At 37.2% G+C, this 20,658-nt stretch overlaps 2 protein-coding genes and 1 long non-coding RNA gene across 5 annotated transcripts in view; all 3 read right to left on the bottom strand.

Annotated features, from left to right (window-relative positions):
* The window catches only part of LOC107696989 (protein NDRG3-like), a 98,960-nt gene extending 86,394 nt beyond the window's left edge, over positions 1-12,566 (bottom strand). Inside the window, exon 1 of the mRNA XM_016497583.1 lies at positions 12,420-12,566. The gene's annotated coding sequence lies outside the window, so the exon portion shown is untranslated. The remainder of the gene's footprint in view (positions 1-12,419) is intronic.
* A 1,727-nt stretch (positions 12,567-14,293) lies between these two features.
* On the bottom strand, positions 14,294-15,118 carry LOC107696988 (uncharacterized). The gene is made up of 2 exons (XR_001635145.1): positions 15,080-15,118; positions 14,294-14,923 (listed from the first exon to the last, which is right to left on the bottom strand). It is a non-coding gene; the product is annotated as an uncharacterized LOC107696988 (long non-coding RNA).
* A 471-nt stretch (positions 15,119-15,589) lies between these two features.
* Positions 15,590-20,658, bottom strand: part of LOC107696986 (PHD finger protein 20-like) — a 20,430-nt gene continuing 15,361 nt past the window's right edge. For all 3 annotated transcript variants that reach the window (XM_016497581.1, XM_016497580.1, XM_016497579.1), the window contains 6 exons: positions 20,146-20,324; positions 18,937-19,036; positions 18,562-18,757; positions 18,058-18,466; positions 16,266-16,485; positions 15,590-16,153 (listed from right to left, as the gene is read on the bottom strand). In XM_016497581.1, coding sequence (XP_016353067.1) covers positions 16,008-16,153; positions 16,266-16,485; positions 18,058-18,466; positions 18,562-18,757; positions 18,937-19,036; positions 20,146-20,324 — 1,250 coding nt within the window. In that variant the 3' untranslated portion in view covers positions 15,590-16,007. The remainder of the gene's footprint in view (positions 16,154-16,265; positions 16,486-18,057; positions 18,467-18,561; positions 18,758-18,936; positions 19,037-20,145; positions 20,325-20,658) is intronic.

The following is a 20,658-nucleotide window of genomic DNA, read 5'->3' as shown; positions in this document are numbered from 1 at the left end:
TTTTTCTAGGCTTGATTGTGTTTATGGGGTGCAGTCTAACATGTGTTAATGCTTCGTTTAAAAAAAAAAAAAACGCATTATTTTTCACATAATTTACCTTTATTCCACACTGCTCTGTCTCTTCTCCTATAAACGCGCTGATCATTTCCTGGTGTTATGAAGTCCCTCCCTCAGAAATACGCGATGGACTCTGATTGGTTAGCTAATCCAGTGTGTTGTGACTGGCTAAACCGCCTCTGGTGCGTGTCTAATCGTCCCACCCCTCACCACAGCGGCATGTGCTCCGGTTATAAGCACGGCTCTTAATGGTAAGTTTTTTGTTTGTTGTCATCTCATACTTTTAGATATGCTGTTATTTGTAAATGCTACTGCTTCTGTTAGCTTTTAATATACAGTTTTATACCACACTTTTACTGAAAGTAACACAATAAAACTGGACAGAATTTATATTAATATTGGTAACACTTTACAATAGGGTTCATCAGTTAACATTAGTTAACTACTTTAGTTAATGAACTAAGAATGAACAATAGTTCTTCAGCATTTACTAATCTTAGTTCATGTTAATATCAACATTTACTAATGCATTATTAAAGTCAACAGTTGTGCTTGTTAACAGTTAATGCACTCTGAATTAACATGAACTAATATTGAATAACTGTATTCTCATTAACTAACATTAAGAAAGATTCATAAATACTGTAATAAATGTATTGTTCATTGTTCGTTCATGATAGATAATAAATTAACTAACATTAACTAATGGAACCTTAATGAAAAGTGTTACCTTAATATTAAATATCAATATATTATTTTTATTCACTTCTATGTAACAGAATCAGATACAAGTTGTTGTTGTTGTTTTTTGACTAATTATTCAAATAATGTATATTAAAAATGGAATATTGAGTGGAGCGTCAAACCGCGCAGTGACGAGGAGAATTCCACCAGCATTTGAGATGCAGTGATGCGAGCTCTTACCAGACTGAAGCCCTGCAGTGGCAGGAGCAGAACCTGCAGAAGAGCGCCCTTTTACAGCTGGTACTCAAACTACACCCAAACCAGCACAGCACAATCCCGCCCAACCAAAATCACACAGATACAAAAACTAAATTTGCCTACTGGAAAGATGCCACTAAAATACAAAAGAAGATGGAGCTACTGGAAAGAAGCAACTAAAATACAAAAGAAGATGGAACTGTATTTACACCTGAAAAGAGTCTACAAACCAGCAGAATACCTGAGCTGTGTAAAAGATCACAAATTAAGAAAGACACTTACAAAATACAGACTGAGTGATCACTGTCTGGCTAGAGAGGACGGCACAGACAGAGACAGCAACCACGAAAACAGAGACTATGTTCACTGTGCTCACAGAAAGAGCTGGAAACAGAAGAACATTTCTTACTGCACTGTGCTGTATTTACACCTGAAAAGAGACTACAAGCCAGCAGAATACCTGAGCTGTGTAAAAGATCACAAATTAAGAAAGACACTTACAAAATACAGACTGAGTGATCACTGTCTGGCTAGAGAGGACGGCACAGACAGAGACAGCAACCACGAAAACAGAGACTATGTTCACTGTGCTCACAGAAAGAGCTGGAAACAGAAGAACATTTCTTACTGCACTGTGATTACTATCACAACATTAGAGCTGCAAATTTCCTCAAATTCCAACAAATTAAACCAAATTTTATGGCATTACCAAATGCAGAAAAATTAAGTCACATTTTAGGGGAAAATTCCAAAATGATCACAACAGCCGCAAGATATGTATCAGCCTGTCACAAACTAAGACTGTCAGCCAGTGGACAAAACTGAAGCGAGATCGATTTGTTGTACTGTTGTGCAAAGTTTTGGTTTTGTTTTTCGTTTTTTAAACAATGTCTTAAATATTTTTCTTGTTTGTGGGGGAAAAAAAAGAAAGAAAGTATACATGTACTTATTTACTTAATCATTTTACAGATCTATTCTTGTTATGTATTATATAGGCTAGGCCTAATCGTTTATTTTTTATTCATGTAATGGACAATGCTTTGGCAATACTGTGCAAGTCATGCCAATAAAGCTCATTTGAATTGAATTGAATTGAATTGAATTGAGAGCGAGCGAGCGAGCGAGCGAGAGAATTTTTTTTAATTTTTTTTTTGATTTTAACAATCCTTTATTACAAATATAATTCACCACACAATTAAATTACAATATTCATTTATAAAGAAAACAAACCCAACTCACAAATATGTAAAAGCCAAATCGCCTTCGAAAACAGAACACAAAGCCTCATTATAACACCAAATTTCTTCAAAAGAAGCAAGATCATCCATATGTTTATAATATTTAAAATCAATCAGTATTCTTGCTTGCACCATATTTGAAAACAATGTAACCACATTCTGTTCCAAATTTTGTTCCATCTTTTTCTTTCTACTTACATAGATAGCCAGTTTTGCTTGGCCTAAAACAAAATTCAGCAATTGACAAATAAATCTTTTCCTCATTACATATTTGAAACCAAAAATAAATAACACCATAGAAAAAGATTCATTACAATTCTTAAAAATGCTACCTACACACAAAAATAAAGGTTCCAGAGAGAGAGAGAGAGAAAGAAAGAGAGAGAGAGAGAGAGAGAGAGATGCAGAGTGTGTGCAGAACAGGGCAACGAGAGGAACAATATTAAGAACCGCTGCTTTAGAACATTGATTTTGAAACTTGTGAATCCATTACAATCGTTAGAAGACAGAATCACGATTCATATATGAATATTTTTTAATGCATGCACCGACCGTATGGCAACAACTCTTCCTCTTTTGTAAAGCAGTGCAACATGGCCTCGCCCCCTTTGTTGCATGTTCCCGGGGGCGGGGTTTATGTAAATTTCTGGGTTCTTGACATAACGGACCTGGGAAGTAACTCGTTGTAGTCCCTTACCAGTCGTTTTTGTAGGCATTAAACTGCCAGAATTTTAAAAGACGATATATCCGTTTGCATTGAACTTTCAGCTTCGTAACTTTGCAGATATTGTTTATGCTCAAACAGCAACATTACACACTAACTAACGTTAAAAAAGTGAAATCGCAATCATCCACCCCTTAAAAATGTTGTATTTATTTTATTATATTTCATTTTATTTGTTTATTTATTTTTGTGAGAACGACTTGTGGATTGATGTGAACGCCAGCAGGAATAATGCTCAGAATGATTGTGAATTAAACATCTCCGATGACGTTCATTGCAATGTTTTTTATCGAGTTACAAGAAAAGGTAGGAAACGGATTTAATTGTGAACAGTTACTGATTTTATGTGATACGCTGTCATGGCATTCGACTCCTCACATGTGCAGAAGTGGGCAGCCCTAGACCGAGAGCTGGCATCTGCATTATTAAAAAAAAAAAAAGATTTCAAGATTATTAAGATTAATTATTGTTGCCAAGTTATCTAGTCGTTGCTTGTTTACAGTGCTTTGTTATATGGAGCAGTTTGTTAGATCGCGATCTATCTAATTTGTTTGTCTAAAGAAGTGCCGACAGATGTATGAAAGTACACAAATTAACGCGGCAGACTTTAATGGACAGTAAAACAAAGGCCGTATAACTCCAGGCTGGCACAGTAATATTGACGAACGGCTAAACAAATGCAGAGCACCGTAACTTAATTTGAACGGTCTAAACAAAGTCAAAGAGCGGTAACTGATGATACTGTGTTCTGCCTTGGTTTCTCCTGGGCTTTTCTCCAAGATGCTTATACACATGATAAAGGAGGTCATATATGTCCCAAAATTATCAATAACTCATTTCGACCAAAAACAAAGTTATGGTGTTTTGTCTTTGCACGGCAGCACTGCTGTCACCATAGACGAGCATGGTTTCAGCAACTAGCGCCTCAGCTTCACCCACATCCCGCCTTTTTGCCCATTTTCGATTATCCGAGAGTGACGCGCGGTGACGCACTGCCAAGATGGCGGCGGTCGGCTACGCCCACTTTAGGCTTCAAAAATGCTCTTCTGAACCCTACGAGCATTTTCGATTATCTGGGAGGGACGCGTGGTGACGCGCTGCCAAGATGGCAGCGGTCGGCTCCACCTACTTTAGGCTTCAAAAATGCTCTTCTGAACCCTACGAGTGACGTCACGGACACTACGTCCATGTTTTTTTACAGTCTATGGATGTAACGAACCCAGGAACTGATCTTCTTAGAGTCTCTACGAGCCGTTTTTAAAGGCATTAAACTGCCAGAATTTTAAAAGACGATATCTCCGTTTGCATTGAACTTTCAGCATCGCAAATTTGCGATATTGTTTATGCTCAAACAGCAATATTACACACTAACTAATAGGGCTGTCAAAATGGCTGAAAAACTAAATTCAAAATGCGTGAAATATGCGTTCTGTGTGAACGGCTTGGTTTCGGTTTTGATGTAAACAAGATCTTCTCCGCATTGATGTTCTCTTTTTCCGCTATATTTTTAATGAACAACGCAGCAGCACCGCATCTAGTGGCTTCAACTGGATAGGCTAACAAAAACATTATAATACAACGACACTTACATCGTCATCGCATCTCGTGCGCCACTGATAAGGCTGCCTCCTTAACGCACACCTAAAATTGCAACGTTTTTGCATTCGAATGTGGATTTTTATTTTAAATTCTACGAATATTCAAAATTCTTTTTTTTTTTGACAAAAAAAGTGAAATCGCAATCAACCACCCCTTTAACAATTCAAAGTTATTGTGAGGCGTGCAGTGATGGGGGTTCTCATTTACCCTAATGGTGCGAAAGAACTGAATCATCTGCTACACGCTGTGCCACCTAGTCAGCCGTTCCCAGATCAAACAAACAGGGCTTAGTGACACTCACTCATGTCTGAAACGATATGCTGCTACAGACAGATTCTGATCCACAGGGCCTGTCGTGCCAGCTGGTTTTAGTTGTTAGCTCTGAGTATGTCTGTAACAAAAGGATTATAAAGTCAATTAAAAAACTAAAACAACTGAACATGCTGCTAATTAGACAGTAGTGCCAAGACTATGAAATCAAGGGCTTTTCTAAAAAAAAACAGCCTATTAATACAATTAGGATTATGAAAGAAAATAATTCCCACAAGCTTCCATTTCTAGCTGGATTGCTGACTGACAACTCCTTTTTTTTCTGGAAAGTGATCAGATAGGTGCTGACAGATAAACAACAAGCCCGTGAGGAACCTCAGTTCCAGCAGTCTGCTTCTCCAGGAATCCAGTGGAGGCCATGAGCTCCGTCATCCCATGGGGGACGCCACCAGAAATAGAAGCAGGCGTGGATTGATGGAGGACTGTGGGGAGCACAGCCAATGGAAATTAAGGAACCAGAGAAAACACACAACAGCTGTCACCCAGGGAGGTTGTTGGCATAGCAAAGGGAGGAGGGAGAGCAGAGTAAACCAATCAATAGAACAACAGGGAAAACAAATGTGATCTGTCCAATGATGTACTTGGGATATACATATGCAGATATCCCTTCCTGCTATCTACATAATAAAAAAAATTAAAAAAAACACCACAACAACAACATTGCGGGAAACTTCGGCTCCTCTAATAAACAAAAACAAATGTGATCTGTCCAATGATGTACTTGGGATATACATATGCAGATATCCCTTCCTGCTATCTACATAATAAAAAAAATTAAAAAAACACCACAACAACAACAACAACAACATTGCGGGAAACTTCGGCTCCTCTAATAAACAAAACAGAATCCAACGATTATCAGCAAAAAGGCCCAAGGAAAAACCCACGGGCAAACTTGTGGTTTTCTCTTCCCATTAAAAGACAGTGTGCTACAAGGATGATGTGATTTTTTTAGGCCAAAACTCAGAAACGACTTCGCATTTTATCTCATCAGACTCCATCATCCAAGAGTCAGTGTTTGTAATCACACTCTTGCAAACTATTCTAACTCAAACTTTCAGGATTTTGTTTTGTTTTGTTTTATAAATCAAGACTGAAAGCTAAAAAGGGATAGTTCACCCAAAAATGACAATTCTGTCATTAGTTACTCACCCTCATATCGTTACAAACCCATAAGACTTTTGTTCATCTACGGAACACAAATTAAAATATTTTTTATGAAATCCAGGAGCTCTCAGACCCTCCATAGACAGCAACACAACTGCAATGTTCCCAAGTCCAGAAACGTAGCAAGGACATCAGTAAAATAGTCCGTTTGACATCAGGGCTTCAACCGTAATTTTACAAAGCGAGAATACTTTTTGTGCGCAAAGAAAACAAAAATAGCGATTGTATTCAACAATTCTTCTCCTCCTCATCCCGAAGGTCTTATGGGTTTGGAACGACATGAGGGTGAGTAATTAATGACAGAATGTTCATTTTTGGGTGAACTATCTCTGTAATGGTAGTGACACTGAAGTTATACAACCGTGGTTTAGTTCATTCATTGCCTGTTAAGCTTTTTACTTCTGCCAACCTTATTTATTTAGGCTTCAAAATGTATAATGTTGTTTTATGAAAATTAATAAAACGTGAATCAAACATTTTTGTTGGTCACAGAGCTTATTGTAGTAATCCTAAAGTAAATGGAAAAAATATTTGTTTGTGTGTGTGTGTGAAGGGAACCAGGGTGATGCTAACTTCCAATTTGGCCTATAAAATACATCATAATTTCAGTGCTCTGTTGAGCAAGACCTCTTCATGTTTCAGGTGCCTTACAAGGAAGGAACAAAAACAGATTTTGGCTAAACCATGTCTAATGTCTGGATACAACTTCATAATGCATCTGAGTGCTCCATTAGTGCATAAAACATCAGCTCCTGCTGCCATGACAGAGAAACACCTCCACTGCAGGAGTGAAATAAAGCAGATCAAACCAGTCCTGCTGAGAATCGTCCTCATGGGGACAGATATGAGCAGGCTCTAAAACACATCCAGGTGTGCTGGTAAGCTGTATCAGCATGTATGCCAAATGCTTCTCATGGCACCTGAAATAACAGCTCACACTGCTTTGGTAAATGAAGGGTTCACAGTGATGGAATGCCTCTCTTTGACAAACCCAGTCATCTAATTTCATGAGACAGTGACTGTGAAAATGGTGGCCGACTGATTAGCATAGCTTACATCGAGGAAAAGAAAAAAAGAGAGAGAAACAGCACATTGGCCCTAATGCTAGCTATATAAAAATCTGTTTCAGAAGAGAAATATGCACAGATCAAGCACCGTTTACAAGTAAAAACAGTAGTAGTAGTAGTTATTTATTTTTATCTGCAGCATATAAGGTTATCTTCATGGCAAAACTGAGCTAGAATAATACAAGTGTTACACAAAATAAAAACCGAGCAAACACAAAAATTGTTAAAATTAATCCAAGATTTTTAAATTAACAAAATCTAAAATCTCTTCTGGTAAATTCTCACTAAACAAGTCCCTGAGTGAGCATACTTCATAAAAAAGTTTTCTACTTGCATTAAAACCGGGACAGTCCAATAAAATATGTTTAATGAAAAGGGGGGTCTTGCAGAACATGCATAGAGTTGGGTCTTCGCTAGGGCTGCACGATAAATCGCATGCGATATTTAATGCGCATCTTGTCAGAAAGCCGGTTCTGTAATCAGCGGTAAATTTCCATCACCTGCGTGCTTTCACATTGAGCAGCATTAACTAACACAGAGCCGTTGTTCACTGACGAGCTGCACAAATATCGCATGCGATTTATCGTGCAGCCCTAGTCTTTGCCTTTAAGCAAAAAGGCATGGGTCAAGCTTGTATGACCTATACGAAATCTTGTAAACACCACTTGATTAGATCTTGTTTTAAGGGAGGTAAAAAGTCTCTTTGAGACTTCAGGATAGATTTCAGAATTCATTGTTTGAACGTATCCCACTCTTCTTGCCACTTATTAAAACATATAATGATTGATTGTAGGCTTAAGATCTTATGAAAGAATTTGACACTCTTCAACTTCCAAATATAGCCTCCTTTGCAGCAAAGTTAAAACATCTTAATGATGGATTTATTTCTTAAAAATATGCAGCTTTTTGCTTCACAAGACATTAATTGATGGACTGTGTGGATTTGGACTAGCTGTTTGGACTCTCATTCTGACGGCACCCATTCACTGCAGTGGATTAGTTGGTGAGCAAGTGATGTATTGTTACATTTCTCCAAATCTTTTCTGATGAAGAAAAACTAATTTACATCTTGAATGGCCTGAGAGTGAGTAGATGAACTATTCCTTAAAGTGATCTTTATACTTTCCAAACACTTAAAGGAACAGATCACCCAAAAATGAAATTCTGTCATCAGTTTCTCATTGAAATGTCATTCCTCTATGACTGTGATCCACTCTGGCTTTTGTTCATCTTTAAAACAGCAATACATTTTAATGAAACTTGAGATATTTCACTTCATTAAAAGGCTGTTCCACCAAAAACTGTGACGCTTTGTAAAACAAAACGGTTTAATCCACAATCACGTGATGAGTAGAATTAATTTAGATTAATTATTGATCAAGCCACATATATAGAACTCATCAAATATGGTAAACAGACGCTCAAACATGCTTGTTTGACACACAAGAACAAACCTCATTGGGTTTACTAAAACCTCATGCATTTAATATTAAAAGAAAAAGATAAACTAATCCTTTAATATTAAAAGCATAGGATTCGCAAAAGTACAACATAAAATGTAACAAAACAGAGAACATTATTTCAGTAGAAAGTCAATATTTGTTTTTCAATAACACAACAGCCTAAGCACTGAAGTATGACAAATTCATAGCACTGCACTGCACTGACGAGAGGTTGTTGCACTAGAGCGGGAGCAGCTTAGCTCCAGCCTCCAACCCTAATCAAGTACACCAGAACCAGCTAATCAGTGTCTTCAGGTTTACTAGAAGGCTGCAGGCAGGTGAGTTTTCTCAGGGTCAGACCTCTACCCTGCAGGACACTGGCCCTCCGGGACCAAGTTTGCCCATCCCTGCACTAGAGTAACCAGGGGACTCTGGGTACACAGCAGCCCATGAAAGATTGGCACAATGAAAACAAAAGAAAGGTGTAGGATTTACTACAATTTTTACTCAGAAATTACTACATTTCACAATTAAGAAAGAAAGAAAGAAAGAAAATATTTTTCTTTTTTTTTTACTACAGTACAAATAACTAGAGTAAATTAGGTAAATCTATTTAGCCCTGCACACTGTAAAAAAAATCCAACTTTCGAAAAGTTCAACTAACCAATTTTAAAAAGTAGCCTGAACAAAGAATTTTTAGGAGAAGTCAGTTCAATTGTTTTGTGTGAACTGAACAAAAATACTCAAATCATGTCGCTGGCAAAAGTTGTTTTGTTTACCTTACTTAGATACTCAAGTATTTGTTCACAACATATCCAAATGTTCTCCCAACTTTTCAAATTGAGTCATCTGAACAAACAATTTTACACTGAACAATATTGCACAAGTTAATTTCATTTATGCTTAATTTATGCAACTTAATTTATGCTTCTGCTGCTGTCACTGTCAGTTAGCTGTCATGTGGATCAGAGTACATATTTTTACTGATTTAAAATGTGTTCATCCTCACCATGGTTGAGAATGGTGTGCTGAGGTACTGTATATGTGCATCTCGTTGCAATTTGTATAATACATTTGTCTATCAGCATAAATGTTTGCCTTTAGTTTTAAAGGGTTAGTTCACCCAAAAATGAAAATTTTATCATTAATTACTCACCCTCGTGTTGTTCTAAACCCGCAAGATCTTCGTTCATCTTCGGAACACAAATTAAGATATTTTTGATGAAATCTGAGGGCTCTCTGACCCTCCCATAGACAACAAGGTAACTACCACGTTAAAGGTCCAGAAAAGTACCAAGAAAAGCCGCCACACGCTCGCGTCATGATACTGTCGTGAACACGCGTCCACAAGTGACGCAGTAGAGACGAAAATGTGGAATAAAGTCGTTATTTTTGTTTTCTTTGCGCAAAAAAGTATTCTCGTAGCTTCGTAACTTTACAGCTGAACCACTGATGTCACACGGACTACTTTGTCGATCATCTTGGTACTTTTCTGGACCTTGAACGTGGTAGTTACCTTGCTGTCTATGGGAGGGTCAGAGATAGAGGTCGACCGATATATCGCCAAGGCCGATAAGTTTTTCTGTTTGGTCGATGTGTTCGAGGCGGGACTTTTATTTTGACGGTGTTGAGAACGGCTGCGCCTGAGCACACAGTGCTCACATTCTCCCTCTTGTTCGGAGTCGTGGTTAACAGTTCTGTCTAATACGGATAGAAGTCTGTCTAATAATCAGATAGAACGGTTAAACAAAGGAATTAAAATGTATACAAAGTATTATATTATTAGTAATAGAAAGGCAATTATAATACTTTCTCGTTTGCCATCAGCATTCAGCAAATACACATTTATATAATTTAAACTAATCTTTGAATGAATAATGAACATTTAATTTCACAAACCTTGCAGACTTAGTCGAATCCAGCTGTGAGATCATGTGAAGTGTGCATTTGTATCCTGCACGATCGCGTGTTCTCTGCGTGCCGGTCGGTCCGTGTGAATTGAATGCGGACAGGAGGAGAGTTCAGCTTCACTGGAGATGCGCGATCATAAACTCGTGATTTCAAATTATGCTGCGCTTTATGCATTTGCCCACTGTCATATTAATGTAATTTTCACTGTGTGCTGTATGTAAAATGAGTGTTACCTTGGCTTTATTTGAAAAAATATGATTCCCAATGCACACAAACTTCCCAGAATACTGAGTGCCCTGTTGGTTACAGTGTTTACTTACTTTTTAATTATATTTTGATTAAATATTTATTTATTTGTGAAAAATACTTTGTCATCTAAAGTATAAGTATGTTTATTTTACACATTTATTTTTTAATCCATTTTCAAATGGATTCGGCTGTCAAAAAACACATATCGGTTGACCACTAGTCAGAGAGCTCTCAGATTTCATCAAAAATATCTTAATCTGTGTTCCGAAGATGAACGAAGGTCTTATGGGTTTCGAATAACACGAGGGTGAGTAATTAATGATAGAATTTTCATTTTTGGGTGAACTAACCCTTTAAGAGAAAAATACTACCCATATCATGTAGCAGGCTTTGAAAATAAACAAATCTAAAATAAAGATTAGCATTGTTAAATGCTAAAAAAAAAAATCTTTGGTTTTTCTGACAGATCTTTTAACTCAGTAGACTGACTTTTATTCATTAGATGAACTAAAGTTTTTCAGTTGTCGGTTGATAGTTAAGTTAACTTAAGTTGAGGGCGATAGGTTGCCTTATTTTTTTTTTTATTTGTTTACAGTGTGGCAGATTTCACGTTAACCCCCCCCAAATAATTTTTATCTCACGTCTCTTTCAATTATTATTACAATCTCAATTATTATTCATTCAGTGAGTGTTGGACCATTACAGTATCATAAATTCATACTCCAACCACAAAAAAGGTGGAAATGATCCTCATGATACACTGAAATATAAAAGCTCTAAAAACTGAAACACATTAAGGCATACAGTATTATTGCTTAAATATATCATACACCTGCTATCTATAGCTAGTAGCCTCAGTGGGTTAAAAAAAAAACTAGCTTGGCCAACACTGCCCAAGTAATTTTTCAATTTGGCCCATTTGTTGGTGAACAGCCCTGCACTAGAGCATCTGGACTCGTGTCACTAATCAGATGGCTTTGCTGGTGCGGCGTTGTTTCACTTGCAGTATTTTGGGAAACTGGGTTAGAAACCCTTGTATAAAACACGTGCAGAGATGCCGCACGATCAGCCCTGTTGCATCTACGGCAACACGGTATCAGTTGTTTAAAACTGTTCCAAGTTGTATCTTCTAGGGACACATTTCAGATAGAATAGAGACTTATTTTCAGCAACATACAGTGTCTCCGTGTCTGAAGAGACTAAAGTCCAAACGGGGCTGATCCTGGATCATGTTAGTGCTCGGTGGCAGTTAACGTTAAACTCAGCACTTCAGAGTGCTAAACAGCGGTTAACACTAAATAAAAACAACAACCAAACCATACATCACATGTAACTACCCCGTTTAATCGAATAGTCTGATTTTACAACCATTACATATGCACTAACGTTAGCTGGTGAGGACGGTTATCAGACTTTTGCACATCCACGCTTCAAGCAGTAACTGTTAATGGGGAAAGAGGCGATAATGACACCGTTACCTTCCTCCACGTCTGTTCTCGACAAAACAGCTCTATTTTTAAGTTTTATGGACTGAGCGTCCCGTTATGTCTCATTCGGTCATTTTTCTCGCGCTAGCCTGCTGTTAGCTCGCGTTCAGCACGGAGCGCTCTCGCAAGAACTGATGAACTTGGCGACTTCATGAAATACATTCAAACACCAGGACTTAAAAACGAAAAGATATCACACCACTCACCGTTCAAGAAGATGAAAATGCGCTGGATAGGAGCTGAACGCAGCCGGAGAGACTTGTACGACGTGTTGTGGTCACTGGAGAGCGCGAGCGAGTGGCGGAGGAGGAGCTCACGAGAGCTGACGTTCAGACATTCAGCGCGCGCAGCCTCTGGACAGGTGACGTTATGACTTACAAGAAACATAATAACTTCACATTTTTAGTAATAGGCTACAGTGGCTAGATGTAATTACATTTAACCGTGTATTTAAGCGTTTATTTAACCCTCTGGTGCTCCTCATTTGTGAGTGACACTTGTGATCTTCATGCCCCCCCCCCTTTATTTTGAAATAATTTCGTGGTACTAATTAATATTTATGCAATAATTATGATACATTTCTTCCCATTGAAAGTAATACAAAAAATAAAAAATATTACTTTTCAATTAATTCAGTTTTTCATGTGAAAATAGAGTCAATGCCTTTAAAATCCCATTTTTGAAGCAAGATTAGTGCCATCTGGTGGGAGTAAAATAAGAAAAACATCTGCAATTCCTTGGTTTAGCAGCCCATAGATTCCTATATAGCTCTATATAAAAGGCCTATAAATTCTCTAATTGTTTTTAGACATAAATACTTATTTTTATTAAGTTGTGGGTTTAGATATATATATTTAGACATTCTCAAAGACAGTTTTTGTAAAGGTTTAGATAGATTTTTTTTTTTTTGCTTTGAAATGTTGATTTGAAGTGTCAGTTTTTAAATTATTATTACTAGAGACAAACCTGAACACAGAGAAAGTATTTTGTTACACAAAACATTAAAATTCTATAAAAATGTAACAAAAATGAACAGGAATGTTTTATCAGAGCTTAATACTTCTGGGTCTGATCTAATTTCAGTTTTCCGACTCGTTTTGTATGGTTATAGCCATACCAATTCCTTTGAGTGTGTATAATTGTCTATGTGTGTGTGTGTGTGTGTGTGTGTGTGTCTGTTTTGCACTCTTGATGTTTTAAAGTGTAACCCCTTCCTTGCTGTCCACTTTTTTACTGCATTGTAGTTGAATTATTGCTTTTATTTTACATATTTGCTGTGTTACAGTCACACCAGTTCATAGGTGTGTGTGTACGGGTGTGTGTGTGAGTAATGTGTTGGTTTTGCACTCTTGATGTTTTAGTGTTTCACCCCATTATTGCTGTGTACTTTTTTTCTGCATTGTGGCAGATTTGTAGATTGTACACACAAAAATTCTCAGATTTTTTTGTTTTTGTCGATTTCCCATTCATTTCCTACGGTTGGTCATTTTTGACCGAAGACCAAGGGTGACTATTTTTTTTTTACGACCACTTAGCCTGCTGGAATCATGCCCTCTTTATGTATGTGTGTTCACATTCCAAATGCCATAAAAGTCCCCAAGTTTCATACCATTCTGATGAAGCTGTGATTTTTAAAAATTCAAAACAGAACATTTTTCTGTCAGTGACTGAAGAGAACCAGAGGGTTAAAGAAAAAGCAAAAACATTTGATTTATGATTATTCTCTTAGGAAAATTAACCATGGTTTTATTGTAGTAAAAGTGTGGTAACCATGTTTTTTGGCATATTGATTACCATTTGTATAACCAGTTTTACTACAAAAAAAAAAAAAAAGGTGTCGTATAACCATGGTTAATTTGTGGTTACCGTAGTTTAACTATAGTAACCATGTTTTTTTTTTTAATTTGTAGTAAAACCATGGTTAATTTTCATAAGGGATTGTTGTAGATTTATATGATTTAAAATAATTAACGATCACTTAAACATTATTTAACTGTTAACTATAATTCTGTTAGTCCACGACCTTGCAATAAAGCATAAAAAAAAAAAATAGGAATAAGCAGAGTAAAAACAAACAACATGGAGTTTAAATGTTTGCATTTATTTTCTTGCAGTTGGATTATGTGTATATTTTTCAAAACCTATTATAGATTCCCAGGGACCCCAACGTAAAAAGATGCCAATGATGGAAAAAATAAACGTAAAAATAAAAGGACTGCAATACTTGTAAATCATAACTAGATTTTCAATGCCTGGAAAGGAACAGGGCAGATGTAAAAATATAATACACAATACTGAGAAACAATCAATGGACCGTCAGTTGCTCACTAGCTGTACAGAGAAAGTTAACAACAAAACTCAAGCCCTCCAAATACCTGTCGGCAGGATTTTATAAATCCACAAATTTATAACAAATGTAGTTTGCGTATTTGAGGGTGAACGACACTCAAGATTGGCCTGAAATAATATATCGGGCACAGTTTGATTTTTTTTTTTAAACAGCAATAGTCTAGAGAGAAAAAAAAAATACACCACAGGGTGAGAACACTAAAAAGACCCCAGCTTTTCTCTCGTTCTCTTTCTGACCATACAATACTCAGACTGTATAAAATAAAAACCAACAGACAGATGTAAAAAGGTGGCAGAATCAATAACTTAAATTCACAATTACAATAACTTAAAGGCATCAAATGTCTTAATCAAAATCAACCTTGTAGACTTGAAAGCAACAGAAAAATTAACAAAACAGTATCAGAAACAGTGAAACTTTGGGGAAAAAAAAAAAAATATATATATATATATACATACAAAGATTCAGTATGATTACAATAACTTAAAGGCATCAAATGTCTTAATCAAAATCAACCTTGTAGACTTGAAAGCAACAGAAAAATTAACAAAACAGTATCAGAAACAGTGAAACTTTGGGAAAAAAAAAAAAAAATATATATATATATACATACAAAGATTCAGTATGCAGGGGAAAAACATTCTGTGCTTGTTTTTTGTACCAGTGGAAACAAAGTTCACTGATTTGAAATGAAAGCAACATCAATTGTCAAAATTAGAGGGTTATAGGCAGAAAGCCCACAACTACAGTATTCACAACAGATCAAAGTTTACAGAAAGTCTTTACTGTAAATGCAAGTTTAGATCAAAAATAAAAAAAGAACATGAATTTAAGCAATTGTTTGGGTTATTTACAAGATTACATGACTTCTTAGTACAAATATAGAAGTAAAATGCACATATTTTTCAGATTAAAATATATTTTTTCATATTATTATACTCCTATTTAACATTTTTTCTTTAACTACAGCAAAATACCATTCGGGTCCTTAAGCTCTCCACCCAGAGCAAAGACGTGCCAAGAGAGTCCACAATGATCACTTATTAAACACTTATGAATTAACATAAAACAATTATTTAGCATGTGAATAATACAGTGAAAATTACATGGAAAAAAACAATAACAAAATACCTCCTAAGTCTATGATAGACATAGCTAAGTGCTACAATGAAGCATTATATTCCACACAAAAAAAAAAAAACCTGTTGTTTGCATCAGGTATCGTTAGCCTCAATTTCCATCAGTCTTTTCTAACCGGTGACTACTGTTAAACTGCTGACTAGACCCATCAATCCAACACGCATGTGCCACAGAAACCGTCACACTGACATTAGCTTGAATCATATAGGGGTTTCCTCTCAAAACACATGTAAGTATTTCAGCAGTTTTAAGGAACTGTGTGCATTCATTTGAGTGTGAACTGTTTGCATGTTCTCTGATGCCCTCAAGAGGATGAGGAGCAGAGTGCGATCTGCTGGACTGTTCCCAGGTCAGTCAGGAGCTGTCTCATGCGATGTTTCAGTTGAGGGAGGCGCGCAAGAGGATCTGGAGGTTCCAGTTCACCTGTGTAGTCTAGCCAACTCTCCAGCACTGCATAATGATATCGACATGTTATTACACATATCAAGTAAATCAATCTGAAATTGTTATGTTTGCGGTTTATTGATTTTTAAACCAGGAAATCTGTTTGTAAGAGTCTCACCGTCTAGTTCTTGCTCGATAAGGTCCATTCTGTGCGTCACCTCGTCCTGCACTGCTTCAATGTGCTCCAGCAGGTTCAGCTGCCACTGCTGGTGCAGCACAAGGTCAGGGTCAGGCTTTGGGTCAGGGGTCACAGGGTCAGGCTCCTCTTCCTTGATTTCTACCACACAACTCTTTTCCTGCTCTGCGGAAACCAGTCGTTTCATACGGCACTCCAGCTCCTGACAACAGAAACCAATGAGACGCATGTTTGGTGTGTACTGATGTTCTCATGTTATTGATGATGAATGAATGAATGAAGCATGATAGTAATTCAATAATCTAAATGTGTCGTCAATGAGACATTTGTTTGCAGTCCAAAACAAATTAGTTCAGTTTTTTATAGGCACAGCAAAACAATGCATGAAATATGGTGATCTTCTGTGTGGAAATGTGCATGTTGCAACTATTTGCTGACAATATAGGCCTGTTTACACCTGGTTATTTTATGCACTTTCTCTGATCGGATAGCTATCCGATTGTGAAAATACCAGGTGTAAATATCCTCCAAAACACTTTCGAGATGGATTTAAATCCGATCACTCAAACCACTTCAGGAGGACGCATTCCAGACGAAAACTGGACAAGTGTAAATGCATCTGGTTATTGAAACCACTCCTCCCAAAATATAAAAATAATAAATGTGTGAGAGCGTTTTATAGGCTATATGACATGTTATAGTCAGATATGACCGTGCTAATGCAACACTCATCCCCACGGATGGGTATCTGAGTATCTCTTCAGCAAGCGGACACACAAACTAATGCAAATGAAACTGAAAGTAAGCCGCAGACACAGAACACAATTATTTTCATTAAAAGTATTAAGCCTGACATTTTTAAAGTCCTGATGCCACTCTCGCTCCTGTTGCGGTTTTTGATCTTGAAATTAGCTGATGATAAATAAAATGCAGCACATATCTATTGCTTTCGTTGACGTGAACACCGTTAAATTTGCACATAGCACAGGAACTGAAGATCGGCTTTATATCCGTTTTTGTGAAGAAGCATTTATGTGGCCAAGTGTAAATTGAACCGTTTTAACAAATCAGATAGCTATCTGATCACAAACGCATGTAGTGACCAGATGTAAACAGGCCCTATGACAGATTTTGAACTGGTTTGAAAACAGACTTTGAGCTGATTGACAACAGACAACAAATTGGTTTAAAACATTTTTTTTTAACATTTTGAAAAAGACCTTGAACTGCTCTTGACGAGATATCAAACTGATTTAAAAAACAATCTCTAACTGTTATGAAAACAGATTATCAAATGGTATGAAAACATTTCAAACCATTTTTAAAATCAGACTTTGAATTGTTTTGGTGACAGACATCAAGCTGGCTTGAAGACAGAAAAATCAACCGTTTTGAAAACAGACTTTGAACTGGTTAAAACGAGACATCAAATTGATTTGAAAATAGAACTCAAACTGTTTTGAAAAGAATTCAAAACAAGACTAAATTGGTTTTAAAACTGTCCTCAAACTGCTTTGAAAATAGATTATTAACTGGTATGAAAACAGATTTCAAACATATTAAAATCAAACTTTGAATTGATCTGAAACAAGTTCTCCAAATGATTTGAAAACATTTTAATTCTGACAATGTTGCAACATGAATTCTCAGATTGACTGTGTACAGTGTGCACTAACAAAACATAACTGTGAGTCTTTAAATGTACACTGGCCAACAAGCTTCTTTCTTGTAGTGTGCATTTGGCAGAAAAGCTAACAAGTTGCTTGTAACTTACCTTACTAAAGGAGCGGTCAGCTAGCTGAAGCTTGTGCTGTTCGTGGTCCAGCTGTGTGCCGTACCTCTGCTCGGCCATCTCTAGTAGGTCTTCGGTGCTCCTAAGACTGTCCTCCAGCTCAGAACCGCACCGTGTCTCCACCACAAGTCTTCTCTCCATCGCCGGGTAGTACGTACAGGGCTTCTGGTAGCAGTGCTCACTGCTAATGTACGAGTCCTGGAAAGAGCAATGAGTCTCCACAGGCGATGGGACTTCGCTCTTCAATGTCTCAAACTCATTTGCTCCCATTTCAGGGGGTGAGGAGGGGAAGGGAGTTGCAATGCCCGAGTCACCTGCAGTCTTCCTCCGTAGGCCGTCTGCAGACTTCCAGGGCTGCCGCCAGAACTTCAGGTCTGGATGGGCTTGTGTCCTAAAAAGGGCAGCTTTGATTCATACCTCAATCTTTCACTTTATTAATCAAACAGCTGGTCGCATCGAGAGTATACAAGCAGGGGAATTACTTACTGTAAGATGCTCATCTTCAGCTGAAGGCCATTCAGGACCTCAAACACACGGTGGACGTCCCCCAGGAGCTGATGGGCAGTTGCCACTTTCTTACTGTTCTGGTGGGAGTAGTTCTCCTCCAGGAAAGACAAGCCATACATGTGACCGCTGCTCAGCCAGTCTTTATCATACCAGTACCTTTGACTCTGCCTCTGGGCTGCATACAGAAACATGCATATTTAAAGATTAACTCAAAGCCAGACAACAAAATGTATTGAAGTGGTTGTTATATTTTGATCCTTGTTCTTTTTTGCCAACACACACAGACCAGACAGATGAATAACAAAGCTACTATATGCTAAACTGAGATGGTTTGGGGAAGTTCTGGTGTCTCACCTGGTGGGTCTCTGCAGATGTAGCAGCTGTAGCTGTCTGGAACACTGTCCTCATACAGTCCCATACACGTCCCATGCTGCCAGCACAAACACTCGTCACACTGCAGAGAGCACAGGACACATCCTTCAGTCTCCCAGACAATTACTGAACTTGTATCACCAAAACACCAAATCAAATTTTTTCAAATTTTATTTCAATTAATGCAGTATTTCAGATTAAAATAGAGACTAGGCCTTTAAAATCCAATTTTTGAAGGCAGAATAGCACCTCCTGGTGAGTGCAAAAAAACACAACAACAACCTGTAATTTCATGATTCAACCACTAGATTCCTGTTTAGGACTCTATAGAGAGGCTTGCGAATTCCCTAGTTGTTTTTATACATAATTGTTTACTTTTATTAGGTTGTGGATTTAAATGTATATTACGGCAATCTCAAAGCCTACTTTTTGTCAAGGTTAATATTTTTTTGTTGTTTTAATTGTTGATTTGAAGTGTACGTTTTTGCATTATTATTACTACATTCAAACCTGAACACAAAGCATTTTGTTACACAAAACATTAAAATTATATAAAAATATAACAAAAATTAACAGGAATGCTTTATCAGAGCTGAATCCTTCTGGGTCTAATCTGATTTTAACCTCTTATTTCAGTCTTCTGACTCATTTTGGCTATATGGTTATAGCCATTCCAATTCACTTGAGTGTGTATAATTGTGTGTGTGTGTCTGTGAGTGAGTGTGAGTGGATGTATCTGTTTTACACTCTTGATGTTTTACAATGTAACCCCTTCCTTGCTGTCCACTTTTTTACTGCATAGTAGTTGAATTATTGATTTTATATTACATAGTTGCAGTGTTACAGTTACACCAGTTCATAGGTGTGTGTGTGTGTGTGTGTGTCCGTGCGTGTGTTGATTTTGTGTGTTGATTTTGCACTCTAGATGTTTTAGAGTTTCACCTCTTCATTGCCGTGCAATTTTTTTCTGCATTGTGGGGGATTTGTAGATTGTACACTATATATATATATATATATATATACACATATATATATAAAAATGAAAATAAAATATATGTGAAAGTTCTAATGTCTGTTTTATATGCAATACAATCGAGTTTCGGGTCAAAACAGACTTTTTCATTTGAGTTTGGTTTGTCAACAAATGTATCAAATGGAGGTCTGGTCCGATTTCAGAAGGCAGTAGTTCACCTGTATCATGAAGTCGTTCTCCTCCTGCACTTCACAAATACAGCGTACGATCTCAGAGCCGTGAGTGACCGTTTCCACACCCTGCTCTGAGAGGGGCATGTTCAGATCCAGCTCAGCGTCAGACTCATCCTCACTCCATACAGGACTGTCTGAAGACAAATCACTGCTGCTGTCTTCACCTGGAGGAAACAAGACGACCACAATATACACTAAGGCAGCAGATTTGATTTGTTTTTATAACACAGTCATCCATGCAAGACAATCAGCTACTCTAATCACACATGCACACACGTTACCACTTAGCTTTTTCAAATCATGCCCTCAATTTTTTTTGTGTTCACATACCAAGTGCAATAAAAGTCACCAAGTTTCGTACCATTCTGGTAAAGCTATTAATTAAAAAAATTCAAAACGTAAAATTCTCCAGTCAAAAGTGACCGAAGACCGCACAAGGGTTAACAATATTCTTACTAACTTTCTGGGCCTTGAACGTGTCAGTTGTGTTGCTGTATA

This window comes from Sinocyclocheilus anshuiensis, unplaced genomic scaffold (genome assembly GCF_001515605.1).
Source record: "Sinocyclocheilus anshuiensis isolate Anshui unplaced genomic scaffold, SAMN03320099.WGS_v1.1 scaffold130, whole genome shotgun sequence".
NCBI lineage: Eukaryota > Metazoa > Chordata > Actinopteri > Cypriniformes > Cyprinidae > Sinocyclocheilus > Sinocyclocheilus anshuiensis.
This window is presented reverse-complemented; position numbering and strand designations above follow the sequence as displayed.